The sequence below is a fragment of the Lithobates pipiens genome, unplaced genomic scaffold (assembly GCF_037356315.1).
Source record: "Lithobates pipiens isolate NorthernLeopardFrog02 unplaced genomic scaffold, aLitPip1_a1.2 Scaffold_3, whole genome shotgun sequence".
Classification (NCBI taxonomy): Eukaryota; Metazoa; Chordata; class Amphibia; order Anura; family Ranidae; genus Lithobates; species Lithobates pipiens.
The window spans coordinates 189,523,867-189,536,798 of record NW_027507790.1 but is presented as its reverse complement, the minus strand read 5'-3'; the positions used below and the strand labels follow the sequence as shown (position 1 = coordinate 189,536,798).

Genomic DNA, 12,932 nt, shown 5'->3' with positions numbered 1-12,932 from the left:
GTATAAAATGGTTAAAACCAAAAGAAAAGCTTTTTTTTTTAAGCGCCAGGCCATTATAAAGATCTAGCCTAGCTTATTTTTTTTTTTTTTTTTTTATGCTGGCCTATGTCCATTTGGCTTTTGTCCACATTCTGTAAGCATTTTGTAGCCTGCGGTTTACACCGGCTTTCTGAAAACGCCGACACTCCAGTTGCTGGCACATAATTAAACTGATTTGTGGTTTGACCATTGGAACTGCAGTACACAACTGTGACCAAATATGCTACACACTAACAAAATAATGCAAATTCCTTCCAAGTGTTTTATAGAGCACCAATGTACGGGGCAGTTTGGAAAACCTTTCTTCTAATTCTTGAGCAGTGAGGTCCATGCCCTCAAACTGCATTTTTTTTTTTCTGGAATTACAGGAGTCACTGCCATGCTCCAATTGTTTAGCTCTCTCCAGTCTGTTTTATAGCTTAAGGTTAATTATACTGAATAGCGAGTTTTCAGTAAAGCTGGCTAGGTATAGTGAAACCTACACCCAGTCTCGCTCACCTGTACTCACATATACACATTGACGTACTCAACACATAGATTTACGCTGACTTGGTTTACTTTGGCAGTAAGTGGACTTGACTTGAAATTACATTAGTCTGCTTGTCTAATTTTTGAGTTTTATTCACACAAGACAGTATTAGAATGTTACAGAGCGAAGGATATATTAGAGTTTCCTAGTTTGAGTGGTGGTAGGTTTTGATCCATAGAGATTATTATTCATATACATATCTGTGTGGAGTTTGTGGCTTTGCGTATAAAATATTGTGGATTTACGTATAAAATATACACTATATTGCCAAAAGTATTAGGACACCTGCCTATACACATGAACTTTAATGGAATCACAGTCTTAAAGCGGAGCTCCACCCTAAAGTGGAACTTCCGCTCATTGGAACCCTCCCCCCCCTCCGGTGCCACAATTGGCACCTTTCAGGGGGGAGGGGGTGCAGATACCTGTATAATACAGGTATCTGGACCCACTTCCGGGCATAGATAGCCGCAGATTCTGTGGGTATTTACGCCACTTCCTGCGGGGGCCCCCGCTGTCTGCTGGGAAACACACGGATCCCAGAGACAGCAGGGACCATCCTTATTGTGCATGCGCAGTAGGGAACTGGGAAGTGAGGCCGCAAAGGCTTCACTTCCTGATTCCCATACCGAAGATGGCGGTGGCAGCACCTGAGAGCCAATCGAGAGATCGGCTTCGGGTGCCAACATCGTGGGCGCGCTGGGCGGGTAAGCGTCCTTATTTTAAAAGTCAGCAGCTGCAGTATTTGTAGCTGCTGACTTTTAAAAACAAAAAACGGCAGAACTTCCACTTTAAGGCCCGTACACACAATACGACAATCGGAAGTAACATTTTGTCTGACAAACAATCTTCCGATTTTCGGATTGTTAGTATGGTGCTTTCAACAGCCGATTCAATTTTTTTCGTCTGACAAAAGCTGGAGGTGAAGACTATAAAACTTTTCTCATACGTGAACTCTACGTTCGATTTTCATTTAATTATTACAGTTTTAATTAATACATACAAAACTATTTAACATATTATGTCACTTCTGAAGTTGAATTCTGTCGTACGAGAATTTTTGTATGGTGAGTAGCCTCTTCACTTTCAACATGAGACTAGCATGCAACAAAAAACGGACGAATGGTCGTCCGAAAAACTGATTGTGTGTACGAAACTTTAGACCCCATTCACACTATACAACTTTTGATTTCCTTTAGATTTACCAAAACCATGTAGTGCAGGAGCCTGCCTGATTGCATTCAAATTGAAACTCTTAAGGTTTGACCTCACATTATATGGTTTTGGTAAATCTGAAGGAAAAAATCTACAGAAAATTGTATAGTGTGTATCCAGCTTTAGTCTATAGGGCTCAATGTATAGTTGGCCCACCCTTTGGAGCCCTATATCAGCTTTAATTTTTCTGGTAAGGCTGTCCACAAGGTTTAGCAATGTGTCTATGGGAACTTTTGACCATTCTTACAGAAGCACATTTGTGAGGTCAGGCATTGATATTGGACGAGAAGGCCTGGCTCACAGTCTAATTTATCCTAAAGGTGTTCTATCGGGTTGACGTCAGGACTCTGTGCAGGCCACTCAAATTCCTCCACCCCAAACTTGCTCATCCATGTCTTTATGGACCTTATTTGAGTCCTGACCTCAACCCGATAGAACACCTTTGGGATGGATTAGAGCAGAGACAGCAAGCCAAGCTTTCTCATCCAACATCAGTGCCTGACCTCACAAATGCTCTTCTGGAAGAATGGTCAAACATTCCCATTGACACACTCCTAAACCTTGGGGACAATCTTCCCAGAAGAGTTTAAGCTGTTATAGCTGCAAAGGGTGGGCCAACTCAGTATTGAACCCTACGGACTAATACTGGCCATACACTATACGGAAAATCGGCCGAACCCATTTTTGAAAAACGAACATTCAGCAGTGGGAGCAAACGATAGTGCCATCATGTAATGACTGATAAGTCATTCAGTGGACATAAAGGAATTTAAATTATTTTTTTATATATATATACCTAGTGCAAACAGTTCAGATGGGGAAACACATTAACCTTTCAATTTATCGTTCATTCGGCAGAAAATTTCCAAACTTGTCCTTTGTTTTTTCGGCTCAAAAACATCCCAACGATTATCGATTTATGTGCCCATTAACTGGCCGAAAAACAAACAAACTGTGTAAATGACCGAATTTCGGCCGATTTTTCCTATAGTGTATGGCCAGCATAAGACTGGGATGCCATTAAAGTTCATGTGCGTGTAAGGAAGGTGTCTCAATACTTTTGACAATGTAGTCTGTATATATAAACCCCCAACTCCCCAAATCCCAACTGTTCCACATTTGGAAGTACCGTTTCATTTTTAGAAACAAATCCTTCTGCCCCTTTTCCCTCCTCCATTGTCCCTCTTTTGATCTAATTCTCTATGAAGAAATTTATACTTCATTAAACCTTTCTGCCAACCTCTAAATGATGTCATCTGGTACTCTTGTGGTTTCAACCAACCAGTTTTTTGCAATTTATTGCTTCCTATTTTGCATAACCAGGGGTTTGGCGGGGGGGTGTTCTTTGCCTAAATATTTCATGTTGAAAGGTGTCAGTTTTTGGCAGAAGCTAATGAAGGGCTTATCTACTCCATATTTTTTTTTTTATAATAGGTATTTATATAGTATTGACAATTTATGCAGCACATTACATACTGTAAATTCACATCACTCTCTGTCCCCAAGGAGTTTACAATCTAAGGTCCCTAGATTACACACACACACACACACACACACACACAGGCCGCGTACACACGCGCGGACTGTTTGCCCAACCTTGTTCGTCAAACAGTTTCGGCAAACAGTCCGCTCAAAATTTGCATGAGCGGACTTGCCCACACACGAGCGGACTGTTTCAACGAACTGTTTGCCAAACAGTCCGCTCAACTTTTGAAATGAACGGACTCGCCCACGTAAGGCGGAGGCAAATCCGCCCATTTCGAGCGCGTGTACAGGTAGGCGGGGCCCGCGAAGGAGACGTCGCGGGCTCCGCCGCGTGGAATGGGCTTAAAGGGGAACCCCAACGCCGAAAAAAATAGGCGTGGGGGTTCCCCCAAAGTCCACACCAGACCCTTGTCCGAGCACGCTACCCGGCCGGCCAGGAAAGGGGGCGAGCGAGCGCGCCCCCCCTCCTGAGCCGTACCAGGCCGCGTGCCCTCAACATGGGGGGGTGCCTTGGGGAAGGGGGGGCCGCGCGGCCCCCCACCCCAAAGCACCTTGTCCCCATGTTGATGAGGACAAGGGCCTCTTCCCGACAACCCTGGCCGTTGGTTGTCGGGGTCTGCGGGCGGGGGGCTTATCGGAATCCGGGAGCCCCCTTTAAGAAGGGGGCCCCCGGATACCGGCCCCCCACCCTATGTGAATGAGTATGGGGTACAATGTACCCCTACCCATTCACCTGTGAAATAAAGTACAAAAAAAAACACAACACAGGGGAAAAAATATTTTATTGCACAGCTCCGGGGGTCTTCCGTCTTCGGGGGTCTTCTCGCCGGACTCCTCCGCTATGTGTGTGTAGCTCTTTTACTAGCGGAGGAGTCCGGCTTTCTTCCTCCCCGCCGCCGGCCTCTTCTCCCGACTTCGGGGGTCTTGTCCCCCTCTTCGGTTCTTCTGCCGGGCCACCGCGCCTTCTTGTAGCTCTTTTACAGGCGGTGGCCCGGTCTTCTGTCGCCGCTGCCTTCCGTTCTTCTGTCGCCGCCTTCGGTTCTTCTGCCGGGCCACCGCGCCTTCTTGTAGCTCTTTTACAGGCGGTGGCCCGGTCTTCTGTCGCCGCTGTCGTCGCCGCCGCCGTCGCCTTCCGTTCTTGTTCTTCTTCTTGTTCTTCTGCTTCTTCTCCTGGAGATGTTGACTCGACGAGCTCTCCGGCCGGAATGCCAGAGCCGCGCTGTGCGGTCACTTATATAGTGACAATGGGGCGGTGTCACATGGTATATGTCACATGGGTTGGTCACATGGGTTGATGTCACATGGGGACTATGACATCGTAAGGGGGCGGGGTCACCATGTGACCAACCCATGTGACATATACCATGTGACACCGCCCCATTGTCACTATATAAGTGACCGCACAGCGCGGCTCTGGCATTCCGGCCGGAGAGCTCGTCGAGTCAACATCTCCAGGAGAAGAAGCAGAAGAACAAGAAGAAGAACAAGAACGGAAGGCGGCGGCGGCGGCGACGACAGCGGCGACAGCGGCGACAGAAGACCGGGCCACCGCCTGTAAAAGAGCTACAAGAAGGCGCGGTGGCCCGGCAGAAGAACCGAAGAGGGGGACAAGACCCCCGAAGTCGGGAGAAGAGGCCGGCGGCGGGGAGGAAGAAAGCCGGACTCCTCCGCTAGTAAAAGAGCTACACACACATAGCGGAGGAGTCCGGCGAGAAGACCCCCGAAGACGGAAGACCCCCGGAGCTGTGCAATAAAATATTTTTTCCCCTGTGTTGTGTTTTTTTTTGTACTTTATTTCAGAGGTGAATGGGTAGGGGTACATTGTACCCCATACTCATTCACATAGGGTGGGGGGCCGGTATCCGGGGGCCCCCTTCTTAAAGGGGGCTCCCGGATTCCGATAAGCCCCCCGCCCGCAGACCCCGACAACCAACGGCCAGGGTTGTCGGGAAGAGGCCCTTGTCCTCATCAACATGGGGACAAGGTGCTTTGGGGTGGGGGGGCCGCGCGGCCCCCCCTTCCCCAAGACACCCCCCCATGTTGAGGGCACGCGGCCTGGTACGGCTCAGGAGGGGGGGCGCGCTCGCTCGCCCCCCTTTCCTGGCCGGCCGGGTAGCGTGCTCGGACAAGGGTCTGGTGTGGACTTTGGGGGAACCCCCACGCCGATTTTTTTCGGCGTTGGGGTTCCCCTTTAAGCCCATTCCACGCGGCGGAGCCCGCGACGTCTCCTTCGCGGGCCCCGCCTACCTGTACACGCGCTCGAAATGGGCGGACTTTCCGAGCGGGAACAGTCCGCTCATTTCGAAAGTACAGCGGACAGGCCCACACACGGGCGGACTGTTCGCTCAAACACAGTTTCAGCGGACAGTTTTTCGGAATTTCCGAAAGACTTTGTCCGTCCAACTGTCCGCTGAAACTGTCCGCTGAAAGCCCACACACGAGCGGACTGTCCGCCCAAACACTGTTCAGCGGACAAGGTTGGGCGAACAGTCCGCCCGTGTGTACGCGGCCACACACTAGCTCAGGGGTAGGCAACCTCAGCCCTTCAGCTGTTTTAAAACTACAAGTCCCATGAGACATTGCAAGACCCTGACAATCACAGGCATGACTCCTAGAGGCAGAGGCATGATGGGATTTGTAGTTTAACCACAGCTGGAGGGCCTGATTAGAGACCCCGGTGGTGCAAGGCAGAAATACTAGCCACTAAGACGCTTTACTGTCAAGTTCTATTATCTGATTTTTTTAATACTTTGGATATTCCAGTACAGTAAAATGAAAGTGTATTTCAGGGCAAAATAAAAATACAAAAAGATGCAATTTATTCACATCTTCCCGTGTTTATCACTTTAGAGATGAAAGTACAGAATAATGTCTATTGATCTGCCAGAAATGCACTTAGCTCCTAATTTCCTGTTGTGGGCTGACAGTATACAGCATTTTTGTTGGCTGATTGGTATCAGCCCTGTTCAGTTGTCTGATCCTGCATTTTTTAATTCCTCCTACTGTCCTCATCTTTACAATGTAATGACTGATTGATCAATAGCCCATATAAGTACTGGAAAAGATAATTAGACACTTTAAAATATCAGAGGAAGTGTGTAGAGCAGCCTTTTTCAACCAGGGTGCCCTGGCACCTTCAGGGTTGCCTTGGCAAAATGCCTAATAATTGCCCAACAATTCTGTACAATCCAATGGGTGGATCAAGCCTGTCTAAAGCTGCGTACACATGACCAGTCTTTCCGGCACACTAGGTCTGACAGAATCAGTCTGTCAGATAGTCTGATCATGTGTGGGATAGTCTGATAGTTTTTCTTTAAAAAAATCCGATGGACCTAGAAATGGATCATGTTTCAAATCTGTCCAACGGACTCAATTCCTATTGGGAAAACCGTTCGTCTGTATGCTGGTCCGACGGACCAAATACAACGCAAGGGCAGCTATTGGCTACTGGCTATTGAACTTCTTTTTTTATTCACGTCGTACGTCATCACGTTCAAAACGAAACAGACTTTTGAACGGACTTTAGTCATGTGTGGGCAAGTCCGTTTGTTTGGAAGTCCATTGTAACTCCGTCGAAAGTCCGTCAGGAAGACCATCTGACCTTTTCTGCCGGAAAGTCCGGTTGTGTGTACGCCGCATTATAGTTACCCAAAGCCACAGGTTTTTATTGTGCACCATTACAACCTTCTATCCACTGGCATGCTACCAACCAATGGCGTCATCAGTTGATAAGGAGGACGTTGGACGTTTGCACAGCATCCTTGTCTGCCTCTCCCCTGCACCTCTCTGTCAGCATTTGGGTAATGTTAGGAGAGTGAAGGAGAGAAACGGAGTGAGAAGAGAAACATCGGAATACTAGTCAGTGCCCGTGTGCAAAGGTGTATTTGCTTTGGAAAAATAAATAATCTCTAATGTTGGGTGTCTTACGTGTGTGGATGTTGCTACGTTACGTAACACTATTCATTTCATATTTTACATTTTAGAATAGGGAGCCTTGAGATTGTGCAGAATGTACAGAATTCTAAAGAGTGCCTTGACTTAAAAAAAAGGTTAAAAAACACTGGTGTATAGGATATGGGAAAACTCTGAACTTCTGACAAGATCAACTTTTTTTGTGCTTATCAGATACAAGAAAACTCTTCCAATTGTACATTTAACAGGCCAAAAGGGAGCAAATGAGAGAAAATTGTTGTTAGTGTTATGTTACTGTACTGTCATCTTGCATTATTATGCATATGTACCAAGAATGTCTGTTTTTAGATGCACACTATAGCTCTCACTGCGACTTTGTGTTATGCTTACAGGAAAAACTGTGTAAAGTGATGCATATGAACACATAAGTAAATCAAAGACAAAAGCTCTACAATACCATTGTCATCTACCATATAATCCATAAATTCACATACATGTGCCACATATGATATGTGGATTCCCACAAGTCCTGACTGTATAGATTATAAAAGTTCCTTCCTTATTATGGAATGTAAGTGCTTCATTAGAGAACAGCTCCCTCTTGTGAGAGTCTGTGCCGTGTCTAGGCCATGAACAGTAGGTGTTAACAGAGCCAGATGTTTAGTTCACTTGCTAGATATGTGTCCATGCTGTTCCTGTGGTAGCTTTATAATTAAGTTTTAATATTTCAACTACAGTTTAATAATTGTCTAATCACTTATGTTTTAACAGGTATGACATCTGTACGTACAAAAACAAGCCTTGTGGTACTCTAGGTAAGTGTCCTGGGTACTTCAAAACACCACAATGATAAATGCTTGGGTTGTTGAAATTATCTTGATGAATTTTTAGTCATGCATATGATTCAATATGCTCCTATATTTCTACATGTACTACTACCAGGAACCAATGCTTTCATGCATGTGAAGGACTAACGGCATCTTTGCCTTTGAGGGGCCCTATTAACTGACTGTAGCATGAAATAAAAAAAGTAGATTTCCTTAAAATGCTGGGAATTAAACTAACTGCTATGTTGCGTTGCAACTGTAAAATACACTGATCAGCCATAACTTTACCACCATTGACAGGTTAAAAGAGAAGTACTTTTTTTTTTTTAAGAATCATACCGTCCGATGCTGCTTCTGTCCCCTACCAGCTCTAACACTGAGAACCGAGCGATCAAACGCTCAGTTGTCAGAGCTCCCCAAGTAGAGAGCTGGTGACTGTCAAGCCCCATACACACTATCAGATTTTCTGCTGAGTTTTTCCTTCAGATTTACCAAAACCATATAATATGAGGTCAAACTTTAGGAGTTTCAATGTGTATGCAATCAGGCAGGCCCTTGCACTACATGGTTTTGGTAAATCTGAAGGAAAAACTCAGCAGAAAATCTGATAGTGTGTATGGGGGCTTTAGTCATCGCTCTCTGCTCTGCCCCCCTGAGATCACTTGAGCACTGGGCTGTGGAGGGGGTGGGAGCACCCAATTCAGGGGGATAGCGACTTTATTGTTGCAATTTTGCCCGAGACTGGACTGGCTCTGTGATACAAGTCGATACTGGGCTTCTGCCCACTGTCTACTGGAAATGAGTCACAGGAGAGCAGAACGAACTGCACCCTTGTGATCCACAGAATTACAGCTAAACAAGCTTTGGCTGTACTTCTCCTTTAAGTGATTCTCTGAAGTTGATGTGTTAAAAGCATACAAAATGGACATTGCAGTATGGGGCTGCATAGCTGAAGACCAGTCAGGGTGCCCATGCTTCTCTGTGTCCACTGCCAAAAGTGACTACAATGGGCACGTGAGCATCAGTAGTCCACAGAGCAATGGAAAAAGGTGGTCTGATCTGATGAATCATGTTTCCCTTTACATCATGTGGATGAACGGGTGCGTGTGCATCACTTACCTGGGGAAGAAATGGCACCAGGATACAGTATGGGAAGAAAGCAGGCCAGCAGAGATAGTGTGATGCTACCTAAATATTGTTGCTTATTATGCCCCTACATGGAAATAGTATTGCCCAATGGCAGTAGCCTCTTCCAGCTGGATAATGTGCTCTGCCATTCTGCAAAATATTTTCAAAAATTCTTTGAGGAACACAACAATGAGGTTTGAGGTGTTGAAGTTTCATCCAAATTCTCCAGATCTCAATCTACTTGAGCGTCTGTGGGATGTGTACATCCGATTCATGGCGACGCTACTTCTCAAGTTGCAGGACTTAAAGGATCTGTTACTAACGGCTTAGTGCAAGATACCACAGTATACCTTCAGGGGTCTAGTAGGAGAAGATATAATCCCTGACTATTCATCAAACCACTTGCTTAAATTTTCAAAGTTGGAAAATATCACATTAATGAAATGTAGGATTTGTTCACAAGTGTGTTTTTATTCTTTTGTGATATTATACATTTTTTGTAAGGCCTCCATTGACACAGTACGAGTAGTGTAAAGACATTAGCAAGTCTTATTAGACCTTTTTGTCCACCATTTAAATCCATCTGAATATGTTCCTAGGGTGAAGTTGGGATTTATGAATATAGAAGTTGATGGGGAATTTAGTCTATCCTGCAATGCCAAATAGTGGGATAGAGAGGGACTGAGTATGGCACATTTGTGATTAGGTTTGATCCACATTAATATATCTATAGGGAGTGGGTCCATAGAAGTAAAACATTTTTGGTATAAAGTTTGCAGAAATTGAGTTAGATGAGCTGATTAAAAAATATTTGAAAAAGATTTGACATTGCTAAACCTAAAGTGTAAAGGGTTTGTTTATTAGTTCTTGGTTTTGAGTTTTGCCTATATGAATTTGAAGAGTTTGGATTAAAAAGAATCAAAATTATTATTTTCTAAGGCTAGCCATACATGGTTTGATTCTTGGCCAGTTCAGCGGGAACCAACCGAGATTTGAACCATTAATGGGCAGGCTGAATGTACCAAGTTGATCGATCAATAAACCGGCCTGCCAGATTCTCTAATGATTATCGGGAGTGGCTGGAAATAATCACTGTCCTCTTCCAGCGAGGACAGCTTTTCCCGTTCGCCCTTGCCAAGCAGACAATGGCTCAGCAGGAGGGATTCCCCTGTCAACACGGTCTGTGTTGATGGGGGAATCATGTGAATTTCTTTCCTGGTTACAGGAAAGAAATTCACACCGTGTATGCCCCATACACACGATCGGAAATTCCTGCAGCAAAAGTCCGATGTGAGGTTTTGGTTGGAAATTGCGACTGTGTGTATGCTTTTCCGTCTGAAAAATAGAGAACCTGCTCTCAATCCTTTGCTGGCAGAAATTCCACCAGCAAAGGATTGAGAGCAGGTTCTCTATTTTTCAGACGGAAAAGTATCGATCGGAAATTCCAATTGTCTGAACCAATTCCGACTTTCAAAATTCCCACGTATGCTCGAAAAAAAATTGACGTATGCTTGGGAGCATTGAACTTAATTTTCTCGGTTCGTCATAGTGTTGTATGTCACCGCATTCTTGAAGGTCTAAAGTTTAGAGAACTTTTGTTGTGACCGTGTATATGCAAGCCAAGCTTGAGGGGAATTCTGTCGGAAAACAATCCAAGATTTTTCAGACGAAAACTCAGATACGCGGCATTAGACTATACGTACTAAAGTATTTGCATATTGTAAACAAACAATAAAATCACTTTAAAACAAGCCATCATTCATCTCTGTAGCTATAGGCTATGTGAGGCAATTCCTTCCAAATTTTACAACAGATACACTGAGATATCAGCTATTTTATTTTAACGCAAAAGCTTGGCAAACTTCAAGCCCTCTAATGTAAATACACACAAGAGGCTTCTAAGAGACCAACTAAAAAAACAATTCTGGAGTCTGTTTTGTGGTCCTTGAGGATCTTTGAGAATGAAATTACACACAGTACTCACAGTGCAAGCAGCTAGAATGTTCAGGGATGACCTGGTTTAAAGCTCTTTTGGGGCTTTCTCACACCAGCAAGATTCACTGATTGCACAGCTGCTGGCCTGTGCTGGGAGATACAGGGAACCTCAGTGCTCACACTGTGTGCTTTTTTAACCACAACTTTATTTAAATGTTAGGACTGACATTTTAATACAGTTCTAACCACTGAAGTGCCATTGCATTGTGGTGGTTCGCATCATAGCCCACTGCGCTGAAGTAAAGTACTGCCACTACCAACGTAGCACCAACACATGTGGTATAAAGGAATCCTTACTGCTTCTTAAAGCGGACCTTTAGTCATTTTTTTAACTTCCCATCTATTAAATCTTGTTGTTTTAACTTTGGATAGTAAACCTTTTTTTTTCTGCCAGTAAATACCTTATACAGCCCACTTCTTGTTTCTTGTCTGGTCATTAGCCTAGGCTTATGACATCATGCACAGCTCTTTCTCTCACTCTCATGAGAGTTTGCCAGGGTGGGAGGGGGCATGCGTCATACACGGGTCAATGAAAGCTGCAGGGCTGCAAAGCTGGAGTTGTACCTCTATGTGTCTGTTTAAATCCAAGAAGTGAACAGACAGCAGCTTCAGCTGCCCATAGTTAAAATGGCTGCAACCAGACTCAGTGGAGGGAGATTTTTGCAGCATATTTGGCAAGTACAGAATCACAGTATATTTAAAATAATATGCAAAATGGTTGGAGGGAAGAATTGCAAAGATTATTTTATTACAAATTATGAGAGCAGACTGCAGGTCCTCTTTAAGAAAATGTAAATAGTTAGAGTTCATTGTCAGGGCCAGGACAAGGGGTGGGCAAGAGTGGTATCATGGCAGGTGGGGGGGACACTACGAGGAAATAGACGGGAAGAGAATCTGTGTTGGGAGGAGAACTTTGGGGGACAGTAGGCAGCAAGAGTTGTTTTAGGAGGGAAAATTTGGGGTCCTGTGCTAGGAGTGGGGATTCAGAGGACTTTGTGTTGGGAGGGGGATGGGAGCGGAGTATTTCTGCTAGGAGGGCTGATTTGAGGGGGGGGGGGGTTGTGGAAGAAGAGGCGATAAGGCAAAGGGAGGGGATTTGTGTTAGGAGGAGAAGTTTTCGTTTTTTTGCGGGAGGAGGTTTGTGTTAGTAGGGATGATTAAAGGGTGTTTGTGCTAGGAACGGGGATGGGGAGGGATATTTGTGCTAGGAGGGGGAATTGGAATTGAGGGGAGAGAATGACTGGGAAATTTGAGGAGTGGAAGATTTGTGCTATTAGGGATGATTTTTTTGGGGGTGGGGCATTTGGGCTAGGGGGATTTGGGGGATGGAAAGGGCTGAGATTTGTGGTGGAAGGGGGAATTTCAGCAAGGGGCAAATTTGTACTGGGGGGAGGGGTCGATTTTTGCTTGGGGGCAATCATGCAGATTACTGCCCAAATTCTTTTTTGGGGGGGGGGTTCTGACACATGATGCTCATACATCTTGGGGGGCACAATTTGGCATGTTTGCCCTGGGCTGTATGTGACCTTATCCCGGCACTGTCCATTGTCTGGGCACACAGAGACAAAGGACTAATTTACATCAGGCACAGTCTTCACTTCTCTAGGTTCAACAGGTGAAACTATATTCAGGGGAGTATACATTACAAATTGTTGATTTTATAGGGCCTCTGTATTCTTGATATGCCAGCCTATGAAAAAAAAAATTTACAGATTCCTTTCATAGGAAGGGTAGTACATGCCAATCAGATCATGCTCTTATTTCTTATTCCAAGTGCTGAACAATCATGGCATTGGCTCACT

The 12,932-nt window shown here is 45.0% G+C and overlaps 1 protein-coding gene across 1 annotated transcript in view; it reads left to right on the top strand.

The window, feature by feature from the left end:
- ADAMTS6 (ADAM metallopeptidase with thrombospondin type 1 motif 6) overlaps positions 1–12,932 on the top strand; it is a 441,127-nt gene that overhangs the window by 201,954 nt on the left and 226,241 nt on the right. The window contains exon 8 of the mRNA XM_077462633.1: positions 7,952–7,995. Within this exon, the coding sequence (XP_077318759.1) occupies positions 7,952–7,995 (44 nt within the window). The remainder of the gene's footprint in view (positions 1–7,951; positions 7,996–12,932) is intronic.